Consider the following 26835-nt stretch of genomic DNA (forward strand, 5'->3'; position numbering starts at 1 on the left):
TTTACTGCTTTTATTAACAAATCGGGCTTTTTTCATTTTTCATAGTAGCTTGATCGCCCGCTAGCTTGAAGAATTACGACTTTTTTAACAAATGACTGTTTTTTCCTTTTTATCTTGCTTTAATGGCCAAGTTTTTATAGTTTTAGCTGAATTAGCCATTTTCACTTCGAAAAAATTTTTTTCCATCCTACTACAAGCCAAGCGCCATTTTTGAGATCTTTACACGGTTTCCGAGGTTTCCGGCCCCCTTCGATAATAGGAGACGAGTTGCAGATAACGAAAATCTCTTCGCATTGGCTAAACGCCCACAGCACTTCTCTCCCCCCTACGTTCGTCATCCAAATGAAGACACTAGAAGTATAGCAACCATTTTTCAACAAGTTTTAAGAGGGACAGCTTTGCATCGCCAAAGGTCAGTTTTTGTTTCTTTTGTTACAACTTTTTCTTGGTCTTAGCGAGACCCACTGAGTTTGTTCTCTTCTTAATTTTTGTTTTATTTTATATTAATTACAGGTTTTCATTACAGTTTTCTAAAATCTATTATTTAAAAATTAAATTGTTAATCTTTAAGCTTGCAGGCCCAGCCCGTATGTTTTTGTATTTTTAGGACTAATAGCTCATCGCTATTTATTTTCGTTTTTGATTTTAATTTTAATTTTAGTCTAGATTTAGGAAGTTTAGGTTTTGATTAACATATTTTAACACCTTAATGTGTCATTCTGTGCGGACGCGTCGGGAAATTGGAACAGAGAATTGAGACTATTAAAATTTCCAAGACACTTTGTCTAATTTTAAAAAATTTTTAGCGAAAAAGTTTCAATTGTCTGTTTCGGCGAAACGCGTAATGGGGTTAGCTTGATTCGACGTTCAAATAAATGAAATTTCCCTTGAAAAGCCTGTTTGGAAGTCGAATTGGGCTAATTTACCATTTTCCGCTTACTTTTTAACTTTTTCTGTTTTTTAATTTTATTAATGTTTTACATGTCTAATGATTTGATTTTCATGTGTATTAATTTTTTGAAAACGTGTTAAATCTTTTGGAGCAGCAGCTCTTGGTAACTTTTAGGCGAGCTTACTACAATTTTTATATTTTACTTATTTTGCAGCATATTGCGCAAGATGTTTTCTAGACCAAATTTGGTTTTTTAAAAATTGTTATTACTGCTTTGCTTAATAAATTATATATATATATATATATGTTTATTATTGTATTATTCGAAATAAATCTACGTTTCTATGAATATCGATTGATTTTTTTTTTTTTTTTTTTTTTGGCCCGCCTAAAGTTACACCTTGTTTGTTTGGCCCAAGTGTACCTATGAGTTTGACATCTCTGCTGTACATCTTACTGTCGAGGGTTTAAGTCAAATTGTACTTTACGATGCTGCTGATGAGCTCACCAGGTGCAGATCAACCCCCTTTTTGGCCTGTGTTGTTGAAGTAAATTCACGATTACTTCAACGATTCGGTCCAGAAGTTTACCTTCCTTTGATATTCAAGCAGATTAGTTCAGGCCAGAACACATCTGTCCTTATCTGCTTGAGTCAGCTCATGCGTCATCCAGAGATTGAACTTGTACGTCAAGTTTATGTGATGCATAGCTCAACTAGTGGATGTGGCACTGATGTCTAACTCCTTAGCAAGCTCTCAAGTGGTTGCATACTGATCTTCTTCCACAAGTTCTCACAGGCTGGCCTCATCAACATAAATAGAATGAGAGAGCTTTTTGCTTCTTGAATGTCATAGTTCTTATTTTTGAACTTCCAGTACAAAACCGTCACAGTGTCATATGATACAACATTAATACCTAATGCTGTACACATGATTAAGTGACATTCTGTAGCAACAGAACTGGAAATAAATGATGATTCTAATCTAGAAGCATGATAGTTCTGTTTCAGACACTTTGTACTGAATAATAATGATATATTTTAACAAATTTCACAATACAGTGTTCTAAACCAAGTCTCTTTCTTTCAAACGCCGATAATTGTTTCACAAAATAGAATCAAACAAGCCAACACGAACTGTTTGCGCAGGCAATATTTGTGGTCGCGGGAAACTTTTGTTAAAACACGGTATTAATATGGTAAAACACAAAGCTGCACTTAGCTCAAAAAGCACATGTTTCTAGGCCAGGATCATGACAAGAATTAATTATCCATTTTTTTGGCTTCTTCATTTCCGCATCCACCAATATTTTGCAAAATTAGATTGCAAAATCAACAAAAATGTAAACAAAACAATCAAATGTAAACAAATCAATAATGAGTAGCAAAAAGTGGATATATCACAGATGATGAGACAGCTGTATCACAAAATAGGTCTTTGTTTGTCTCTCTTCATCTAACAGTCATGAATAAAAGTCTGAGGAAAAACAAATGTATAAATTTTTATAAGGCATCAGATTAGTAAATAAAAATATGCAGATTGCACCAACAAACAAAAATAATCTTAATTGTTAAAACTATAGTGTTCTGAAATTATATGTTTCGTAGTAATTAATTCATACTAATTTTTTCAAATAAATGTATATTTGTGTGCTGAAACAGCTTAAATTAATAATACCATAGATATGGTGTTTTTTGAAATAAATGTGTGTGCTGAAATAGCTTTAATGAATACGTATTCATTAAGCTATTTAATTTGAATATAAAAAGATTAAGGGCTATATACAGAAGTCACGTAATATATTTTTCTTATTTATAATTGAACTAGGAAAACAAAATAAGAAAAAGTTCATTGGGTACCTTGCATTTTTTTTAAACTCCAGTTTTATACATTTGGTCATATTGCTGTAATTATGGAAAGTCCCTAAGTGAGATCTAAAATATCCTGTGGTGGGAAATAGTTCCCGGCATTCTTCTTCGCCGCATTTAATATTATTTCGCCTTACATTATGGATACGTATTCTATGTTTACCTAAAGAATTTCTTGTACAAAATTGCTTCGTACAATACGTACACGAAAATGGTGCAAATTTATTATTTAAATTGGCGTATTTGTGCATGCGCTTTCAAATATATTTTCGCTTAAAAAGGCGAACTGCAAGATTTACATTTAAACATTTCGATAATAAAATCCGATAAAATTCGATATCCATGTCAATAATAAAAGAAAGCAAGACAAACCGTTATCAATTGGCGAGAAGCACAATTGCAGTTGGCGGAGAACCAGAAATAGCCCCTGAAACCAAGTTTTCTAAAATATCCTAATAAGACTAATTTTACTAAACAGATTTTTTTTTAATTTAATGACATGTTAGTGGACAAATGAATGGAGCAAATATGTGCAGCATTTGGATTCCATTTCTCAGCTCGCCTACAGCGTTGAATCCAAATACTTCTTACTTCTTGATTTGAGGGAAATTTATGATATGTTATATCCTTAGTATCTGGATTATGTTTTGTTTTTATGTAACTATTATTGCACACAGCTACAGTACATTGTGTTCCAGGCATTTTTAATTGCACATATAAACCAACAACACCGCGCAAATACAGCAGAACAGCGTCGGCGGGAAGGAATTTGGGTCTACGAGTGACGTGTTAGTGACGTCATAGAGCATGCGCAGTAGCTATCGCTTTAAAATGCGCCAACCTTATAAGAAAGTATTTTACTGATCTTGTCTGAAACGTTTAGGGACACCAGCTTAATTGAAGAAGCCACAGAAAAATTGAATACGAAAATCATTGAAGCCATAAATAAAGCTACTTTAAATACTGAGAAAAAAGATTATTCGCTTCCTCATTACATTAAAGAGGAAATTAAGACTAAAAATAGGCTCAGGAAAATATGGCAGAGAACCAGAGATCCCAGAGACAATATTAATTATAAACGCGCCTATTATCGTGTCCAGAAGCTCTGTGCTGATCACAAGCAAGACAGATGGAACAGTTATGTAGAAAATCTTTCTCATACTGACCATTCTGTATGGAAACTTGCCAGAAAACTCAGAAATCCCAATAATAAAATAGGGCCTATAGAGCACAACAACAAATCTATTTACCATCCTGCTGATATTGCAAATGCCTTTGCTGATGCCTTTGAGGAGCAATTTCAGATCAATAATCTCCCACACCCTTCTGATATTAATATTGAAGAACATGTCAATAATTTCATTCATTCCAATAGGAGCAAAGCCAATACCCCTACCAGTCCCACTGAAGTCAATCAAATCATCAAATCTCTCGATCCAAAGAAAGCCTGTGGCTATGACAAAATTACCAATAATGCCATTAAAAACCTACCTAAAAAAGCAGTTATTTATCTTGTTAATCTCTTCAATGCATGTCTGAGAAATAATTACATACCACAGGCCTGGAAGATTGCAACAATTATTGTTATTAAAAAACCAGGAAAAAAAAGTAAATATACTGCCAGCTACAGACCAATATCTCTACTTCCTTCAATCTCCAAAATTTTTGAGAAAATTATTCAAAAGAGGCTTTATCAATATGCGCAAGATAATAACATCATAAACTTCAAAGAACATCTCTCCTGTATCTGCGAAAATACCAGAAAAGCATATATAAGTGTTTACGCCATTATAAATAAGCATTCTAAAATTAGTCTACAAACCAAACGTATTATTTATCTTCAACTTATTCGTCCTGTTATGTTGTATGGCTCCCCAGTTTGGGCGGCTGCTGCCAAGAATAATAGAAAACCCCTTCAAGTATTACAAAATAAAATTCTCAGAATCATAACTGGAGCACCTTGGTTCGTCCGAAATTCTGTTCTCCACCATGACCTCAAAATTACTACAATAGATGAAGAGATCCTTAAATCTGTACATAAATTCTATGAAAACCTTGCTACTCATCCTTCTACTATTATTCAAAATATAGGAAACTACAATTTTACAATAGATCAACCTTATAAACGACCACATACCATCCATCATAATGTACGTTGGTAGAGTTGTATATATTCATCTGTAAATATTCATTTTAATTGTATTACCCAGATTAACTTTTGCTTCAACTTATGAACTTGAACTTTTGAACTTAGAAGCATTAGTTAAACCACCTATTTAATCAAGAAAATTTTCCTATGTTACAAGCATCACTATTAGTCCAGGAGGACACACCTATATATTCAAGTTATTTATTTCTTTTTTATCTATTATGCATCAGTTAACAATACTATTATTTATTTCAAGTATTTTGCTCTACATTAGTCATCTAAAATGCATCTGTACCTGTATATAGGCTTTTATTATTTAAAAAATGCGCAAAATATGAATACTACAGCTCTTTTTCCTTGACCAATTAACATCATGGGATAGGCCCACGTGATCAACACTACGACTGGATGATAAACATCCTCCTATGATTCACTCTCTCGCATCTAGATGGTGCCACCTCCACTTACTTTTCCGTCAATTGTCAACACAAAAATTTTTTTCACCTTTTTACTCATATATGCCCAATATGGATAAATACTCCACCATTCTTCAAAGCCTTAAATGGATATCTATAAACAGGTCGAGTAATGTACTTTCATTAGTACGGTACTTGAAGGCTAATGTTACGACCTGACCTGGGGCTCTATTCTATGATCACTGGATCTGTCTACAACTTGAGCGAACAATATTGACTCAAAAAAAAACCCGGTATAGACAGCCATCACAACTTATCGGAGAAAGCCATTCTGTGGTCCTCAGTTGGTGGGCGGGTGAGTCCACTTAACTTTACTGAAAGGGGACAAGGCTTCAAGGAGCTTTAGACCAATCGCAGTACAGACGAGTGACGAAATTTATAGCGCGCGCTGGCTGAAGTTCTAGGAATATTCTCCCATTATTTCACTAACTCACAAGCTGCATTTGTAGTTCGAAAAAAATTGCACAAAACAGTATCTGCTGCGTTATGTGAAGGAAAATTCCGTTTTTTAAGGGGAAATTTAACGCAGGAATTTAGAGCTAAGAAATAAAGAGCGATATGGGCTACCACGAAAGCAATGGTAAATAGATAAAAGTAAATGAATTAAGCTTACTTCAAAACCTTTTAGAAATAAACAATTTTAATCATTTAAATTTAAAACATGATTAATTTGCATTACAATCTAATAGCAAACTAAGGTTTTTTTTTTTTTTTTCATGCTTACATTAAAACTGTTTCCCGCAATTTATTTTACAGTTACTATTGGAAAAATATTTCTTTAAATAAGAAATTAGAAAGAAAATATTTCTTCCCTTTTTTTTATTTTCTTTTTCTATGAAAATTATTTCTTTCAGGAAAAGAAATAAAATTCGTTCGCTATTACAGTATGACCGATTGCTGCTGCATTCAACTATCACACACGCATCAAAATGCTTTATTTTAAATAATTTATTCTATAATTAACATGAAAGAAAATATTTTTTAAATATAAAATATATAACCAAAATTAAACTAATCTATCCTGTATGTGTGATTAATTCATTTTGCAATTTTTGTCACACAGTTACTAATACCTTTTTTTTAATATTACATTGCTATTATTTGAATTTTTTTTATATATAAGAAATGCTCAGTTTAAATATTCTTCATTCTCAAAAGATTTTATTCTGTGAAAATAATTAAAAGATAGTAATATTTTCACAGTGCAAATACTAAAGTAAAAATAATCAGTGTAGGTCTCCTGCATTTGAAGTCCTTGTCAAACCAGAGTTTCGACACATTTTAAATAGAAAACTAATAATAATCAATATCTCTTTTACAATATAAAAATGAGAATGCTATGAACAGTATTTTTTTAAATTTGAAAAGAAACAGTGATTTTTTAATACTATAATAGGTTACAAAAGTACTATTCCATGAACAAACCCTCAGTCTTATAGCATTGTTACTTTATAGCATAATACAATAATAATGCAGTATAATTCTGCTAACAAGCCCACCAGCCGCCGAGCGGTAGAGTCGCTGAACGCAGGTAGTTTGGTCCGAGGTTTGAATCCCGGGAACGAGCTGGCCGGCGTTTTCGTGGCTTTCCCACATGTGTAACTTATATACGAGCCAGTTTCCCTTAGAAACCAGTTTTAAAACGTAATAAAATTACACACACACACAATAATAAATAAATAAATAAATAAATAAATGAAAAAAATCTGAAAGCCTTCAGATTTTATATTACTTCCAAAGGGCCATTTTTTTAACGTTTTGCGTGTTATCTTTATTTATTAAATATCATGTTTTTCGCACTTAAACCATAAAATTCAATTCAACAACAATATCATATAATTAAAAAAAACCATATCTTTAGAATTTCCGATACATAATCTCCCGCGCTAGAGATGAAAATGTTTTTTTCCTTACAATGTTGCCATTGCTCGCTTTGAAATCGTTGGGTTTCTTAATCAAAAACTCATAAATGCTTTACAAAATATGGAATAGATAATAAAACAAATTCTCAGTTCCAAATTTGGGCCTCCAGATGCCTATATTAGGATGGAGGATTACGTTATTCATAATTTCATGGCTCTAGGTACCGTTGTTTTATCACAGTGCGAGAAACATTCATACATTCTGCAGATTCCTCATTATTTAATTTCTTTAAATATAATAGAGTAATACCTGGTGGCAACGATTTGAAAAGTGAAACGCCACAAAATGGCAAAACGAAATTAATAGCCCTTCTGGCCTAAAACTTATTTTTAAAAGTATCACACTAGTAGTAGTACAGTTACTGAAAAAGATATTATAAAGCTATTTTATAGTTTTATAAATTTTTTTAATTTTTATTTTACAGTAGTGTGAATTTCGCGTAATAATGAACGACATTCCTTTTTGTGTTCGCAGTATTATTCGTAAGGTATTCAACTGTTAGATTTTAAAGTAAACGTAATTCTTGCTGTACATAAATCGAGTAGAAGCTTATCGGAGGTCTAGTTTTGTATTAAATGAAGAAGGTTTATGTGCTTGATAAACTTATTATCTTCTACATTTTTAAAGCATACAATTACAATTTATATCTATAATTTCAGGAATAGTATAACCTTTCCTTCAGTAGAAATTGCGTTCTTGCTTTCTGAATGTGGCTTCAAATACTTTCTCAGTTCATCGCAAATTAAAATAACTACAAATTTTGGCAATCTGAAATACGCAATGAAAACAAGTTTTGGCAGAGCAAAAGCATTAATATATTTTCTATAAATTCGCCACCGTTTCAGAGATCTACGACCGTATTCTTCGTTTAAATATGAAAAAATCAGCAGCGAAAACACATACAAAGCCATTGTCTACTTAGTACGTCAACTGCACAACCCTGATTGACGACGCGGCAACACTTTTTCACGCGCTTTCGACAACTTCCGTACTCAGAGAATATAGGGTGTCGGGCAGACCTGTTTTTTACTAGCAGCGACATCTGGCGGCCCACAACTTGCTGTCGACTCTCGTAGCGTAGAAGCAGACGTTTCGGGAGTGTCACGTGGTATACAGCCAATGACAGTGAAGATAAGCATTTAATTCTTCTGGTCTTGATACGCCTGTTATTTAGCGCCAACTCAAGATCTTCTGCGAGCAATGAGTCCCAAGCATCGTTAACTGGTGAACCTTTTTTTCTTTTTCTTTTTTTTAAAAAAAAAAGATGATCTAGATTTTAAAAGACTTTATTAGTTCTGTTGTGATTTTAATCAGAGTTTTGTGTAAAATAATGTTGGCCTGTTGTCTCCAGTTTACCGAAATGTGATTAGTTTTATATTGATTTTTTACTTGTGTACATACAAACATTGAAAGTTGACAGTTCGCCTAAAATTTCCTGTGTGTGTGTGAAAAAAATAAATGATGAACGTTAGCCAAGAATCTCCCGATGATTCACCGGATGTAACAGACGATTTTACTTTTAAAAGAGCAGTAGTAAAACTCCCAGAACTGGATCCTTCTAAAATATCCGCTGCAGAAATAGTGAAAGCTATATCAAAGTACATACATCCTAAAAAGATAAAAAGTGTTATGTTTGATCTCCATGTTCAGTGTTATCTGGTGTTTGTAGCTGACATCGAATCAGTTTGTCTTTTAATTAAAAAAGAGCTTGTTATATGTCAGTATGTCACGAGAGCCGTATTTCTGTTGGACTGCTACATCATAGACGGTGTTTATCCTCATGTTACAGATGATATCCTTAGAGAAATATTTGAATGTTTTGGTCGTATATATACAATTCGTAAAATTTACTTGCTTCCGAACTCATCTAAATATGCTCATGTGTTAAGTAGTAAGCGGGAAATTGATTTCGTACTTCCAACAGATCAAACTAAAATTGAAATTCCTGATAATATCAGTAATCCATTATATAATTTTAAAGTTATCAAGTACTGCTTCGGATGTTTCACAGAGGGACATTCTATTTTAGATTGCTCTGATGTTGATGATTTTGTTCTCAGTTTACCAGACGTTAGTTCAGAACTTATATGTAAGGATGATAATGATAAAAAAATAAAAACCTTACCGAATGCAGATGATGATTTGCATGATAATGACAATGGCAGTAGTGCCAATGACTGTACGGAACTGGAGAAAGGTAATTTTTATCAATATTAATTTTTAATTTTCTTGGTATTAATAATGTGCTTGTTTTTAAGGTTCTGAGATTGTCAAGTTATACAAGCGTTATACAGCGTTTTCCTGAAAGAGTTGAAGGAATTCACAGAAAAGGTCAAAATGTAATAATCTTAGAGTACAGTACAAATACTGAGACCAAAAACAGCTGGCAAAAATAATTAAGTCAGGTTAATCTTTCGATTATGGTAACTTGGCGATTTTTTGGCGACCAACTCTGCTACAGCAACTTTCTATTTTTTTTTTCACCGCCATTTTGTCTTCACGAAGTAAAGACACGTTTCTTTTCTTTTTATTTACTGGGCTCATTTCGGATACCCGGCTCTTGGCTGAATTTGGCGAGTTTTTGGCCGCCATCTTGGATTTCAGAAATGCGCCAAAAAGCGCATTTCGAAATCCAAGATGGCGGCCAAATATTGTTTTCCCTATCCGAGGGAAGTGGACAGGGAAAACAATTCGGAACTGCCAAAAGGAAAAATTGAACTTACCCTTGTTCATGTTGACATGATGACGCCTGACATTCCCTATTTCTTCAATGTTGTACAACATAGTTAATGTTATATTACTAAGCATGATATGATAACTTACTAATTGTAATTCAGTCTAAAGTAATAGAACAAGAAATTTTAATTAACGTGTACTTTAACGAGTGAAATGTTTTGCATGAAACGCTATAGGGCGAAGAAGTACTTATGCTCAAACTGTAAACAATCGATTTAAAAGAAAGCTTTCAACCTAAAAATTTGACTTGCATGTAATTTCGGCATTATATTATTTGGCATTTAAATTAATTATGTTATGCAGGTAAGTGTATGATAGTTAAACATGATATATATGGATGAGAAATGAAAAATTAGAACATTTATTAAGGTATTTGTAATATATGCTAAGTTCTTTTTAAGAAACTTATTTTTCAGTATATAGCACTCATTTTTTTTTATTAATTAATCAATTTGAACATATATTTTCTATTTTTCCCTGTGTTAGAATTTCAACTTTTTTTTAATTAATCAATTTAAACATACATTTCTTAACTTATTTTTCAATATGCAAGAATTTCAACTCTTTTAATTAATCAATTTAAACATATATTTCTTAACTTTTGTTTCAATATGTAAGAATTTCACCTTTTTTAATTAATAAATTTAAACAAATATTTCTTAACTTATGTTTCAATATGCTAGAATTTCATATTTTTTAATTTATCAATGTAAACATATATTGCAAAATGAAGGTACTTACCCCTAGATGACATTGCTTGTACAATCTTTGTCTTCTTAAATTATGTTATTTATATTTATATAAAAATTTCACTTTTTCACAAGAAAATTTTTATCCAGGTTCTCACAGTTTCACCTTTTCACAAGAATATTTTTATCCAGGTTCTCACAGTTTCATCTTTTCACAAGAAAATTTTTATCTAGTTTCTCACAGTTTTGCAAGAAAATATGTATCCAGGTTCTCACAGTCAACAAGTTCACACGAAACTGTGTATATGATAACCAGGGCTAGAAAGGGGGCATATGTCCGTGGGCACATCATCCAAGGGAAGCCAAAATGATGTTACGAATTTTTAGAGTTGAATGTTTTCCATTTTTGGCCAGTAGTGTCGGAATGAGGGGCACAAAATCTTCAGTTGTCCCTGGGCGCTGAAAACAGTAACTATGACTCTGCCGATAACTTATAAAATTTCATTTTTTCACAAGAAAAACTGTTATATATTCATTCCTTGTTAAAATCCAATACTTCGTTTCACTGAACTGCACTCTTATAGATCGAGGCCTGTTCATCAGATCTGAAAAAGAACAATTTTTACAAGCATTTTGCATTTTGAAATTAGAAATGATTCCATTTCCACATCACCTTAAGACTTACACGTACTTAAAAAAAGAAAAATCTTTTCTTCTGCTTTTTGACTATTCATTTTAATTGAAGCATTACCAAATTTTGTAAATTAGAGTTTTTATAATTATATTTAAATCAATTATAAAAAAATATTTATGCGGGTATTATCATATAATTTCGTTTAAAAAATAGGCACTATCTATTTTCACCTTACTTGACGTTACATGCAGGTTAAAGTGATTTTTAATTAAATCTAAATTTGATAAAAAAAATAGAAACAGTAAGAAATGTGATTAATGGTATTAGTGAAACAAAATAGTTACAAATAATCCCAATTTTTAAGCTAGTGCGTGTAAGACTAGGAGGTAGGAATCCTGATGCGTTTTTTTTTACGAGGTTTCGCCAGGAGCCATAATCCTCTAATTTTAATGTGTACACATATATTTTATATTACTTACCATTCAGCACCACATTTTGCAGTTTTCAGCAGTATTACTTGGCAGTTCACTATTTGGAGTTTTTTGTAGAGAAAATATCCACGTTATATATGTTCAGAATACGAGATAAATAAACAAGATTTTAAATTTCATGATCGTCGAGATTTCCTGTGGTGGCAGCAGTTGCTCAGTTCCTTCGTTTTCAGGTGTGGCCCGCATCAGTCGTTTCAACTTGGATGTGTTTCTTGAAAGAAAAACCTGGCTATACCCCCAGGTACTGGGTTTGTCATCCGAGTTGATTTCTCCATCTGCTTCTTCCCTCGTCTAAGTGGCAGCAAAATGTTATTTTTGAAGTCCCTAAACAAAATATCCATATTATGCATATTCAAAATACAAGATAAGTAAACAAGATTTTAAATTTCATGATCGTCGAGATTTCCTGCGGTGGCAGCAGTTGCTCAGTTCCTTCGCTTTCAGGTGTGGCCCGCATCAGTCGTTTCAACTCGGATGTGTTTCTTGAAAGAAAAACCTGGCTATACCCCCAGGTACTGGGTTTGTCATCCGAGTTGATTTCTCCATCTGCTTCTTCCCTCGTCTAAGTGGCAGCAAAATGTTATTTTTGAAGTCCCTAAACAAAATATCCATATTATGCATATTCAAAATACAAGATAAGTAAACAAGATTTTAAATTTCATGATCATCGAGATTTCCTGCGGTGGCAGCAGTTGCTCAGTTCCTTCGCTTTCAAATGTGGCCCGCATCAGTCGTTTCAACTCGGATGTGTTTCTTGAAAGAAAAACCTGGCTATACCCCCAGGTACTGGGTTTGTCATCCGAGTTGATTTCTCCATCTGCTTCTTCCCTCGTCTAAGTGGCAGCAAAATGTTATTTTTGAAGTCCCTAAACAAAATATCCATATTATGCATATTCATAATACAAGATAACTAAACAAGGTTACGATAATGAAAACATAAGTTAGCGTATATATAAACACTTTTATTAAGTGTTTTAATATTTTTTCTAAAAGTGTTCTTTCTGTTGTTTAGTTTTAATCTTTTGTTAACTACATACTCTTTTTAACTAGAAAATAATAATTGAACATAGTACAAAAATACACAATTACCACAAAAGGGTGGCAAGTTTAAGAAGTTAATAATGTAAGATTGAATCCTTATATTTAAAATAATAAATAAACGGTAAAATTAAAATACTAAACGTAGTATGAAAATACATAATTAAAATAAACAGGCTGGAAACATTAAAAGTAATGAATTCACCTGTATATTTTCTGACTGAAGATTCATTTCTTTCCATGATTCATTTCTCATTTCTGCAATATTCTTTACCTGAAAGGGGTGATAAATTATCCTTAACAATAAAATGTTTTCTGGTAAGAAGTAGGCTGGAAACCTTTAAATTAATCAACTCACCTCTATGTTTGTCAATTTATCTGTCAAAATTAGTTTTCTTTCTTTTATTTATTTTTTTGGATTACCTAATTTGCAATAAAGTTTTTTTTACTGAAAAATAAGTAGGTAAACTTATACTAATAATAACTAAATAAATTTTACAGTTGCTTTTACTGAAGGAGTAGTATTAAAATAAAGTGAAGCATTAATTTGAAACATAAGCTGTGAATGGTTAAAATTTTGTCTTACCTCTGTCATAGTATTTCATGACATTTTGGATCTGCAGCTGTGAAAGAAAGTTTATTTTAATGAAGGAATAACAAAATATATAAAGAATAGCTCTCACGTCAAAATAAAAGTTGAGAATAATTGAAATACACATTTACCATATTCATATTTTTCTGTAAAAGATATGCAACATTTTCGCAACATTTCCATCCTTTTGTTTTCTGGGCTCTGTTTTTTGGTTGAATTCTAAAAGGAAATAAAAAATAACAATTTCATGTAGTGAAAAACAAAAAGGTATTAAATCAAAATTTGTGGACCATCTGAACATTTACACAAATTATAGTAAACAATTTACTTGTATGCTTTTCTTATCATTTATTCCAGTTTTAAAACTTGGTCTGTGTTCCCTTACTCTGAAAAATAAGCACATGGATTATAATGGTATGTAATTTAATATTTAAATGCAATTTTTGTATGTATATATATATATGTAAATAAATAAATTATGTCAAAAATAAAGTTATATTTGTTGCTTTTATCCCATTTATCATCATCTTCCTGAATGAATGGTATATCATCATCTTGTCGGGCTGATTTCTTTGGAGGCATCAGGTCCTCAATTCCTTCGCTTTCTGATGTTGGTTCGTCCAACATTTTAAGTTCAAGGCTGACTTTTCCATGGCCTGGATACACAGCTTTAATGTCCTGTAGAAACTGAGCAAGTCTTTCTCCATCATAAGTAAAGGGCTTCAAGCGGAACCGCCTGTAACAATGTACAGCCATGTACTGCGTGCAAATATCATCTGTTCTCTTGCTCTTTATAGACCTCTTAAAAAGTTTGTTTTCACCCTCAAGATCATTTATAGTGTTCTGTTTATCATCGGGATCTACGAATACGCCTGTAAATAAAGGATTAATGAATGTTAAGGATGGAAAAAAAAAAAATGTCACTCATTAAAAAAAAAAGACACATATTTACCTTTCTTGTAATTGGTAGTTTTATGTGTTGCTGCCGGAAATAAATTTTCTATCCTTTTATATTGTGGAGCAGAGTCAGTGTATATGAAGGTGGTTTCTGGGTGAACATGACGTTTAATGTAAGGCCACAAATGCCTTTTGCTTTTTCCTTTAACCTTGAAAAATAATCCTTCTTTGTCTTCTCGACAGTAGATGCCTAAAACTACGATGGTCATATTTTTGGTTACCCTGCCGCGGTTGTACTTGCGGCGGGTCAAAAATGTTTCATCAATTAATATAGATTTTCCTTTACCACCTAACATTCTGCTATGATGAAAGGCAAAAATTTCACATACCTCACGACAATATGATAAAAAGTCAACAATAGTCTCATTTGCAATTACTGGTAATTTTTGCTTTTCCCTCCATAGCTTTAGCTGCTGATTTATGTAACTGAAACTGTGATCTAGAACAAAGTGCACAGTTATGACTAAAGCTTCCCTTATTGGGATTTTTGTACCTTCAAAAAATGTATTTTCAATGGGGTTAATCATGCCAGAGCAGTTGTTGCGATTTCTCAGGCTGCAGACCCAACGCCATCCGAGCTTTGATTCCTTTCTCTTGTTGCTTCTCATCGGTGCCTGGCACTTGGGGCAAGGTGGTGCCTCATCCTCTCTGGGAAGAAGTCCAGCATCGGTGGCAAACTCGAGTGCAGCTGCCTCTGTATTAATTAAATGCATGTCAGTAATTAAACAGAAATATTCCAGTTTTTCATGCAAAGAAGCCATATTCAAAAAAGTCAGTACAGTGACAGAAATAGTTTAATGAAATTTATTGTTAGAAATTTCAGAAACTTGGCAATTATGCAAAAGTCAAAACTATCAGAAATAAAAAAGTTTAATAAAGATGAAAAGTAATTATAAATTTAATTAAACAATATTAGTTCATTATAGGAAGATAGAGAAGTGAAAAGTTCAAACTAGAAAGTACTGTTACAAAAAAAAAAAAAAAAAAAAAAGGAAAATAAAAATAATAGTAATGATATGTATCTATGAAAACAAAGTATTAAAACAAATTTCAAGTCAAAAATAATATTAAAAAATGTAATGGATGAAAATAGATTAAAAGTAAACTTAGCTTTGGCAAAGTCCAAACCACGTTTTCACTTAAGTACCGAGGTACTGATTTTTTTCAGTACCTGACAGACAGACAGACAGCTGCACGGGCTTAACCGCGGCAAAATATGATCGCGAAAAATCTTCTTTTTAAAATTTATTTAAAATATTTTCGAAAAAAAAAATATTTTACTTTACAAATAAATGTTTTTCGGTACATATGTTTTTTTAAAACATTTTTAAACAGAGATGCAGAAGAATAATAGATATTGTTATTTTTGTGTGCAGATATGCGTGCGTGATGAACTAAAAATGATTTTGAAGGTTTCGTGGCATATTTATCCTCTCAAAAATATGCAACTTGCTCAACTTTTCGATTTTATTAAATTAAATAAGGCCTATCTTTTTTTTTTTTTTTTTTTTTTTAAAGCACTGACAATGAAAGCTGTTATGTTCTATTTTTGCGTTTTTATCCCAAAGCGCATTAGCCCAGAAGGGCTATTAATTTCGTTTTCGCATTTTGCGTTGAACTGTTTCTACCGAATATTATCGCTGTGTGTTATATTTAAAGATATTTAATAATAAAGAATCAGCATAAATATACGTATGTTTAACGTACATAACATTTATGCAGATACTGTGATAAAACAACGGTACCTACAGCTATGAAATTTTGAATGTACGTCACCACCCGAATATGGGCATCTGAAAGCTCAAATTTGTAATTTGTTTTATTAACTATTTAACATTTTGTAAAGCATTTATGTGTTTTTGATTAAGAAACTCGACGATTTCTAAGCGAGCAATGGCAACACTGTTCGGCGCAAGACTGTCTGTCGGAAATTCTAAAGATATGCTCTTCTTTTAAATGTTTTGTCACATTGCTGCTTAAGAGAGAAGACAGTTCGGATGTACAAAATTTAAAGACCGCATGTCTGTTGATTTTGAAAATTCATTTCCATTGAATTTAACAATTGTTTTCAGTTGGCGAGAGGTATACATCTCTGTTGTACACTATTATTGGTAACCTTTAATTGTTGGTTATTTGTTACATTTTTTTGTCTTTCATATTGCCCTGGCTGCATTGGAAATTTCATGGTTTTCCTCATGTGTATACGAGCCAGTACAATTACACTAATGAATCATATCACTTAAATAATGTGAATAATTATAGAATATTATAATAAGTGTAGAATAATTGGGTTGGTTGTTATGTTCACGAGTTGTGTGTAAATGCGTGGCTTTGTGTGATTATGTAATTAATTAATGAAGATTTCAGCAGCGGCCTGGCGGTAAAGTGTGTAAGCACTGGTAGTTCTGTCCGAAGTTCGAATCCCGCTAATGCGGCGGTTGCTTGTTATGTTCACGAGTTGTGTGTAAATGCGTGGCTTTGTGTGATTATGTAATTAATTAATGAAGATTTCAGCAGCGGCCTGCCGGTAAAGTGTGTGAGCACTGGTAGTTTTGTCCGAAGTTCGAATCCCGCTAATGCGCCGGTTGCTTGTTATGTTCACGAGTTGTGTGTAAATGCATGGCTTTGTGTGATTATGTAATTAATGAAGATTTCAGCAGCGGCCTGTCGGTAAAGTGTGTGAGCACTGGTAGTTCTGTCCGAAGTTCGAATCCCGCTAATGCGCTGGTTGCTTGTTATGTTCAGGAGTTGTGTGTAAATGCGTGGCTTTGTGTGATTATGTCATTAATTAATGAAGGGTTCAGCAGTGGCCTGGTGGTAAAGTATGTAAGCACTGGTAGTTCATCTCATTACACATATACTAGCTACGCATATATACATTATAGACAGTGGTGTAACTAGAATTCTTGGTCCCGTATGCAAAATAATTTCCTGGGTTCCTAAACCAATAAATTTAATGTGCTTAAAAATAAAAATTAAACTAAAGAAAAAAACGTGAAAAGTTAAAAAAAAAAATCAAGGATTCCTGGAGCCAATGTTTTCGTGATTTTTATCACATCTGGATTAATTGTTAAAAAATAAAAGCACGTTCTCAGGGAACCATTTGAAAGTTATGTAATATGAAGAAAGAATAAAAAGGAAAATATTTCCCCTTTGCTAACTGGTGAAATGCAAATTTGCTTTAGTCTGGGTATTTGACGTCAGATGATTTTAATTCTGTAATTTAAGACTTTTTATGTGAGTGATAGATAATTGATATTGACAGACAAGATAATTGATAAACGTACAGAAAAAATATTACATCAATAGATAGTACTCTGTGATTTTACTCAACTTACGAACATAATTTATGCAATAATATACAAGTACATTTGTTAAATATAAAACATATTTATCATAAACTTCATAAAGAAAACTATTTGAATATACAATTTTAGTAGAAAATATGTAATATTTTTGCTGTCCTTTTAAAAATCCTTTTGGTACACTAAACTACTTGAATACATCATTTTTATAAAAAAACATGAATGCTAAAGATTTTTCCTGTTTCTTTTTCATTTTCCCTCAGCCCGTACTGCTGTTCTTCTCTAATTCCCCCCCCTCAATAAGTGTAATTATAACACTGGTGACCGAAATTCATCATAAAGACAAAAATCTTTTTTATTAAAATTTGCGTCTCCTAACCTTCATTTCCGCAAAATTATTTATCAATACCTGGACGTCCATTTTCACAGCCAAGTCAACTTCAACGCTCAATAGTGATAGGTTTAACAACCGATCTTGTATCATAGTGTTTCTTAAATATGTTTTTATTATTGAAAATGACCTCTCGCTCGTGACTTTGGTTACAGATAATGAATGATAAATACAATATAAGTTAATTGCACTCCCGATTAACTGCTTGTCATGTCATAGTATTTTACCATTGCTAATTTAGCTAAATCCTTAACGGATTTCAAATTTTGGATATCTGTTCTGAAAGTATTTATAAATAATAAAAGTTGTACTTCCAGTACATTAGCAAAGTCTTCTTTATATTTTTTTCTGTATTTTTGAAACATTATTAATAATTTCCGTATTTGTTAACAATGACAAATATTCGTGATTTTCCGCATGTGTAACGTTTATGAAGTATGTTGTGGATGCATATGTGAATAAAGCGGGCGCAGCCCGCTTAGACCGCTGAACACTGGTAATTCGGTCCAACGTTCAAATCCCGGCTAACGGGCTGGCTGAATGCGTGTTTTCTTGATTTTCCGCATGTGTATGATGTTTGCAGTATCTTCTGGATGCATACGTGAATAAAGCGGGTGCAGCTCGCGCAAAACCGTTTAACGCTGGTAGTTCGGTCCAACTTTCGAATCCCGGAAAACAGGCTGGGTCCATGGGTGTTTGGGTGATTTTACGTATGTGTACCGTGTATGCAGTATCTTCTGGATGCATAGGTGAATAAAGTGGATGAATCCCGCGAAAAACCGTTGAACGCTGGTTGTTCGGTCCAACTTACGAATACCGGCTAGCGGGTTGGCTGCATGGGTGTTTTCGTGATTTTACGCATGTGTATTGTGTGCGGAGTATCTTCTGGATGAATACGTGAATAAAGCAGGCGTAACCCGGTCAAAACCGTTAAACGCTGGTAGTTCGGTCCAACTTTTGAATCCCGGCCAACGGGCTGACTCTATATGTGTTTCAGTGATTTTCCACATGTGTATTGGGAATGCAGTATCTTCTGGATGCACAAGTGAATAAAGCGGGCGCAGACCGCGCAAATCCGCTGAACACAGGTAGTTCGGTCCAAAGTTCGAATCCCGGCGAGCGGGCTGCCTGCTTATGTGTTTTCATGATTTTACGCATGTGTGACGTGTATGCAGTATCTTCTGGATGCGCACGGGAATAAAGCAGGGGGAACCCGCGCAAAACCGCTGAACCCTAGTAGTTCGGTCCAACTATGGCATAACGGTGATATTTAACATAGGAGCTCTTATACACGTCAACAATTAAAAGCGGGCTTTAGCCCCCTAGTTATTAATAATTTCCGTATTTGTTAACAATGACAAATACAGAAATTTAAATTCCAAAAATGAAAACATCATTGCGATTTTTGTTATTCCAGTCATTCTGTATTTTAACTGAGTATTTAAAATGTCAAGAGCAGCATAAAAAAACTGTTACTTTAAAAGACATTTCGGAATTTTCAAGCCTGTTATCCTCACATAACTCATCAATATTTTCTTGTTTTTATTTTCTTCTATTTTTCAAATTTAGTTTCTATGTCCCATTTATTTTATTTACAAAAATTTGAATATAAAATTTGTATATAAATTTGTATATTTGTATTTTTGTGAATATACAAGAATTGTATATTCAAAACTCTGCTTCTTTCATAATGTCTTCAAACTTCTTTCTCATATCTTGCATATTAATAGAAACGCTTTTTACATGTTGGTGAGCTCCATTCAAGTCGATTGATTTTTGATTGTCGAGTCGATTGATTGATTGATAGATCCTGCAGATACAGCGCAGGACGTGTTTAAAAAATTTTGTTTTTAATTTTTGGCATTTTGCCAGAAATGTTTAATAATTTGTAGTTAAGCTCATCGACACAACGTATATTTCAAGATGAGAACTCACACTCTGTCACATGGATTTTAAAAGTAGTACACATAAATACTTGTTTTATACTTCCCTAAACAAGTATAACGTTTAGTTAAAATAAAGTTGTATGAAACAAGTTTTGCGTACTTTGCAGAGAAATGCGCAAAACTTCATTTAATGAAAATAGGTTTGTGGTGGATCAAAAAGCAAAAATCAGTTAGGTTATGCGGATATATTTTAGGAGCATTAATATTTATGATTATTGTTATCTGCTTTATTTGCATCTTAAAAAACTATTAATGTCTCGGAAATTAATGACCTCAGATTTCCAGTTTTCATGCTGCTTATAAATTAAGCAGTATCAATTTTTTTATCTATCTATCATTAATTTATTAAAGACAAAAATATAAAAAAATAAATATAATGTATGGGAACAGATATTAACGGAAGCTATTTATGTCTTAGAAAAGTTATGCAGTTGTTCTGAAATGAAAGATAGTAATGTACAAAGGGATTATATGAGTGAAAATCGCTTCATTTATTATTAAAACGTATTAAATAAATTTTTTAATTTGCGAAAATTATTGAAATATTGTAATAACGGGGGAGAATTCTTTTCTGAAATATTCCATTCGTTTGTGTGGTGAAAATAGCAATGTAATTCGCGTTCTTTCAAATGTTGAAATGCAACTTAAAACTATTAGGTCCAACGCTGCCATTGATATGCTTAATATTTTCAGTAATTAATTTATCGAAATTTACGAAGTAGTATATACTTTTAGTTGTGTGATACCATTTTTATTATCATTATTATATTATTATTGACGGTTTCACGTACTGAATGCTGTAGAAAGTAAATTAAAAGCAAAAGTAAAGTAAATTGTAAAATTTAATTTCAAATAACAATTAGAAAGGCATTCTTGCCCTCCCGCTTATTAGTGTAAATAACAGAGAAAAAATCTATCTGCCTTTAACTTTGCCATTTGGTAATGTTAATCGTACTTCTAAATCCAAACTTTTTCTGTCCCTAACCATGCCTCTTCGTGCGACTGCACAGGTTGCAAGTACTGTCGTTTATTACATTGTGAGAACTATACATTTAAACCTGCAATTTCTTCCTTATTTAATGATAGTAAGAGATTCGAGATATGAAAAAAATTAAACACTACGGAATGACTTGCAAAGTTCATTCCAAATTAAGTATCAGAATCCTGCCTAGTTACTTCTCTGATTTATAATTTTCGAGTTGTGATTGCAAAAAGAGGAACATTTCCTTAAAGGGTGGGTCGCCTTTTTATTTGCGTACGCTCCGATCAAGTAGGAGACACCGAATTTACATACATTAATTTATTATTTACATTAATAATTTATCATTTATTTAATTATCCGTTTTAATTCTAAAAATAAAAATGAAAAGCAAAAGGGAATTTAAATTTTTTTTATTGAAACTCCAATTACGAACAATATATGTAAAAAATGAAAAGCAAAAGGGAAAAACATAAAAATAATAATTAATCTTATTATATTTAATTATCCGTATATATGTAAGAAATGAAAAGCAAAAGGGAAAAAAACATATAAAAATAATAATTAATTACATTATTATTTATTTATAATTATCGGTTTTAATTCCCATTTAACATTATTATTTATAATAATAATTAATTACATTATTATTTATTTATAATTATCGGTTTTAATTCCCATTTAACATTATTATTTATTTATAATTATCGGTTTTAATTCGCATTTACCATTATTATTTATTTATAATTATCGGGTTTAATTCGCATTTAACATTATTATTTATTTATAATTATCGGTTTTAATTCGCATTTAACATTATTATTTATTTATAATTATCGGTTTTAATTCGCATTTAACACTATTATTTATTTACCTACGCTCCGATCAAGTAGGAGACAAACTTCTCAACTTCTAACCACGCAGCAGAAGCGAAGAAAAATGGTCACGTGACCTTCAATATGAGCACACAGAAGTTTTCCCTAAATCCCTCCCGATACTCCGGATTCTATAGTAACCTAAACGTCAGCAGAAAGTTGTCGGGGTGGGTAGCCGGGTTTGGCGGAAATCGCCACCACCGGCCGCCGTAGCGAGGTCGCCAAGAGCCGGTTATCCGAAAACTGCCTACTGAACACTTTTTCCAACAATCTGCTATCCGAATTACACTTATGCTAGAAATTTTATGGTACAAAACTGCTTAATCATGACAAATATTAACTGCCAAATTGGGAAAAAGTGCAGAATCGCAAACTCCTTGCCGTGTTTTTCAGAATCGATTACACATAAACCATGTACACGTCGACTTATTTTTACTTAAAAAAACATCCCAGAATTGCACAAAAATGGCATTGCGCACACTCTTCACTATATCCATGTACACTGCTTTTTTCTCATAAATTAGAAAAATTTCACGAAAATGCATGAAAATTTTGTGAATCTTTAAATCCGGTAAAAAGAACATATATGAAATTACCTGATCGCGAAAAAATATATACCCTTTCCAAGGATGAACATTTCCACGTATAAAATAAATAAAATATCCAAAAACTTTTACCTCTAAATTATCTATTATATTATAAACGTCACCAACGAATTTATACCGCAAACATTAAAAATGGTTACAAATACTTAGTGTCAAATACTTAAATTATTGCCATGCACGTTTACTTTCACTGAAACGTATACCAAATTCCTACAAACTTAAAATATAAATAAGCACATACATTAAATTAATAAAAATTAGCTTACAATCCTAATTACTTTAAACTAAATCATTGCTAATAACAATTTTCCAATAATACCATATTACTTTATTTACTCCTTACATTTAGAACAATGCATAAAAATAATATCCTCAAATAATTAAAAATACTAACTTACCTAATCTTCTTCAGAATCTTGATTACGTGGCAGATAAACTTTTCTTATAGAATAAATAATCCAGTAGTCAACTGGCATTCTATTCACCCACTAATAGAAATTAATAAAATTTCCCCCATACTCAAACGACTTTCAGCAAACCATGTACCCTTCCTTACACTCCATTTCACAAAATGTCCATTTTCACCAGATTTCTTGCACCGCCATTAAAACTTATCTGTAATATCCTTCCTTTCACACAATCTCATTTCATTCCCACATGTTGGACATTCATACTTATCCGCAATTAATCCTACACTTGTACACCATTCAACCAATTCTTTTGAATTATCAGATAAACGCATTAAAAATTTAGAATTCACTTTAGATAGCGCCATGCAATCCAAAAATTAATCAACACTCTTTCACACAACACACAATGAAGCTTAATACAAAATAATATAGTACTACAGATATTTTTCCAAATTTTTTCGCTCTTTTCCGATTAAAGAACTGTATTTCGTCCATTAATGTCACATGACATTTCTTATGATCTCTCATTTCCCTCACACAAAATAATGCATAATCGGAACTGAGTACTTCTCACATTATTCCCAAAGTCCTAGGTAGTACCTTTATCACCTCCAAAATGTCGCCAAACTACCTGTTACCATATTCCAAAGATTAGCCATTAAGTCATACTTTTACGTCTTCTTCCAGAAAACAAATGAAATTTTTATAGTGGCCTTTTACATTGCTTTCTGTAATGTAAAATCATATGTTTATTGTTAACATCCATATATAATATGTCTTTTATGTACTTTTCATGTAAGGCAGCTTTGTAATCTCGTGTTTCAATAAGAGAAAAATGCTTTATGTAAGACTTATTCTACTCAAAAGATAATTTCAGGTCTAAATCATATATTTTTAGTTCAAACCAATTAGTTATGTGTACTCTGAATTTAAAACAAAGAAGTAAGTTATAAAGCATCTTTATTAATTTTTTAAAGTTAGGCTGCACAATATAAGACAATATAGCAGTTGTTCTTGTCCTATTTTGCCCTGTGCATTTTTTTCTTGAAGTTCATTCCTCCTTTCCAAACTTGAAAAATAGACATATACTTTTATTTAGATTTAGATTTTTTTCTAACATGTTTTATAAATTAAACAAGAAAAAGTATAGAAACTTGAATTAAAGTAGTTTTTTTATGTTCATAAATAAAACAAAGTATTTGGCGGCTAAATAAAATGCTGGGTAAAATCCTAGTATACGGTGCAGCCTTGGCGTGACTTTGAAAATTATCGCCAACACCAAAAATGATCCAAAGAATGTCTATATATATACTATGCACTATATACTATGTTAAACTATATATATTTTTTTAAATGACCCGTTAACTACTCATCGTATATGTCCCATTTTTACTGCTCATCGTAAAGTCGCCAAAAGTAGCCAAATCCCGTGTGCACCGGATACTAGGATTAAACCAAATGCTGACTGAATTCCTCCCACTTTAAACTATGATATTCCCCTCAGAGGGAGAATTCCTTCCTGGTTGAGAATCCTTGCAATAGGTTCCTTGTTGTTGGAAGGGGTAAAAAATAAGTCCTGGATTCAAGCCTATGTAATATATCTTGAAGTGTGTGCAGTTAAAAAAAGAGTTATTGCAGTATATTTATTTATACTAATGCCTGTCAATAACCAACAGAGTTGGATTAACCACTGAACAAAATAAGCACATGCTTAGGGTATGAAGGAAAGCAGACACCATCAAAATTTCCCATTGCTGATTTTATCATGGGATACACACTGGTGAAAGAAATTAAGAGAATTTTCATATTTGATCTACAATCTCCAGAACTACTTGACAGGTTTAAATAAAATTTGGTGTGAATGTTAAGTTCATATAATACAAACAAAATAAATATTCAACAGTTATAATAGACGCACATGTTCGTGTGTAACATTCATAGGAGTCTGAAACGGCGGTTGCAGAAGACAAAAAAAAAAAGAAAAAATGTTAATAGGGGGTATGGGCACCTCTTACAGCCATACGAGCTTCGCAGTGTGACATCATACTGGAAATAAAGCAGTTTATCAGTGCCTGTAACAATTGGTCCCACTCATTCAGCAACACTGTTTTTAGTTCCTGGATGGTTCTCGGAGGGGGGTTGCAAGTTGCAGTTGCCCTCCCCAGACATGCTCTGTAGGGTTGAGGTCTGGAAACCTGGCTGGCCAATCCAACATGATGCCTGCCGAGGCCATTACATGGCCACCACCATAATTGTTAATTTCACGAACATTAGAGGGTAGGTAGCGGGTCCCTGGCTCTTTCCATATGAAAGTATGGCGAGAATCGGTGTTTAGGTTAAAACGGGACATGTCAGTGAACAGAACGGTCGCCCATTGCTCCGTACTCCAATCACTATGCTAATCGGACTCTCCTGTCTGTAGACGTGAGCAGGACGCAAACAGTCGGTCTTCTGGCAAACAACCATCTCTCATTCAGTCTTTTGGAAATAGTCACCTTTGTTACATGGATTCCTGTGGCTGCATACAGATCCTGAGAGCGATGAGACGCTGCAGCCCTCTGTTATGCCTCACTAAAATGGACAAATAATGATCTCCTCTGGCCATCGTGGCTCTTGGACGACCTTGCCCAGGCTTAAAATAAACTTCTCAACATATCTGGACTTGAGATTGACGTGTCTCTAGCCTCCCCACAATTCGCATTTTGATTCCATCATCTAAACGTTGGTGGTTACTCATTTTTACTGTTCCGATGTGAATTTAACCAATTGCTACAAGATAACACCAAGAAATTCGCCGAGGTGTGCCAGCGAACGCAATTTGTCTTACCCTCCACGCGCTTATAAAGTCTGTGTTTCAGCTGGCTCCACCTACACACACGTGTACACTTATGTATTTGCCATACAAGATTTGCGTTTTTATCTAGAAGCAGTGGTTTTTCCTTCAGTTCAGTTCTTTTCATGCAATTCGATAAAATGTGCAAATTCTCTTAATTTATTTCACCAGTGTATAATAAACCAAGACAGAAAGAGAAAGAATGGGAAAAGCATGTGTTATAACTGTAAATATATATGGAGAGGATACTGAATTGTTTTGCTTGTGTCATACTAGTGAGTGTTAGATCCTCTAAACATCTTAATCCACCCCTGATAATCACATTATTGAAACATGTGTAACATATGAAAGTGCCTCTTAGTTAAAATTTACTCTACGATACTTTTGTCAAATCCTCTCCTTTTTGATGCCAAGATTGGCACCAGAAGGGATCAGCTCCAATTTCAAGATAGTGTCGATCCTTCCGCCCACTACACAAAACCAAAACAGGAAGTCAAAGACTTACACGAACTCAGTGTCCATGTACACATCGACCTATTTTAACTTAAAGAAACATCAGAGAATTGCACAACCTAGGCATTGCACAGTCCATGTACACATCGATCTATTTTCACTTAAACAAAATCAGGAAGCTAAAACAAAGTTAAAATTGTCATGTTAACCAGAAAAAATTCGCTGCTGTCTTAACACACAGAGACGAACAAATAACCAAAAATGCACAAACAGAGAGTAGTAAATAACTAAAAATACATATTTCCTAACATAAAAATATTAAACAATAAATCTTTTAATAAATATTAACACACAGAGATGAAAAAATAAATGAAACATCAATTCTTTAACATACCTTTCTCTCATGTGCGTACGTTCACGCTTCTCAGCACCATTTTCTCCATTCTTCAGATAAGCAATTCAATTAATTTTTTTGGTTGCTTCAGCTCATCCGCTGTTAATCAACTTTCATCCTCTTACCCACCTCAGACATACTCAAATGATGGTACCAACAGCAAAATAATAGCAAGCTCAAAATCGAATACCATACTAAAG

At 32.8% G+C, this 26835-nt stretch overlaps 1 protein-coding gene across 3 annotated transcripts in view; it reads left to right on the top strand.

Moving 5' to 3' along the window:
* The first annotated feature begins 8537 nt into the window (after positions 1 to 8537).
* The window catches only part of LOC118181674 (uncharacterized), a 37204-nt gene continuing 18906 nt past the window's right edge, over positions 8538 to 26835 (top strand). For 2 of the 3 annotated variants that reach the window (XR_004756926.2, XM_035350857.2), the window contains exon 1: positions 8538 to 9504. Coding sequence is in view for 1 of the 3 variants with exons in the window: in XM_035350857.2 (XP_035206748.1) it covers positions 8766 to 9504 (739 nt within the window). In the remaining 2 variants the exon portion in view is untranslated. Of the gene's footprint in view, positions 9505 to 9857; positions 10347 to 26835 lie in introns of those variants that run through there. The other variant, XR_004756927.2, reaches the window with a different exon arrangement.

This window comes from Stegodyphus dumicola, chromosome X1 (genome assembly GCF_044657685.1).
Source record: "Stegodyphus dumicola isolate Sdum_Otavi_A_Nest chromosome X1, ASM4465768v1".
Taxonomy (NCBI): domain Eukaryota; kingdom Metazoa; phylum Arthropoda; class Arachnida; order Araneae; family Eresidae; genus Stegodyphus; species Stegodyphus dumicola.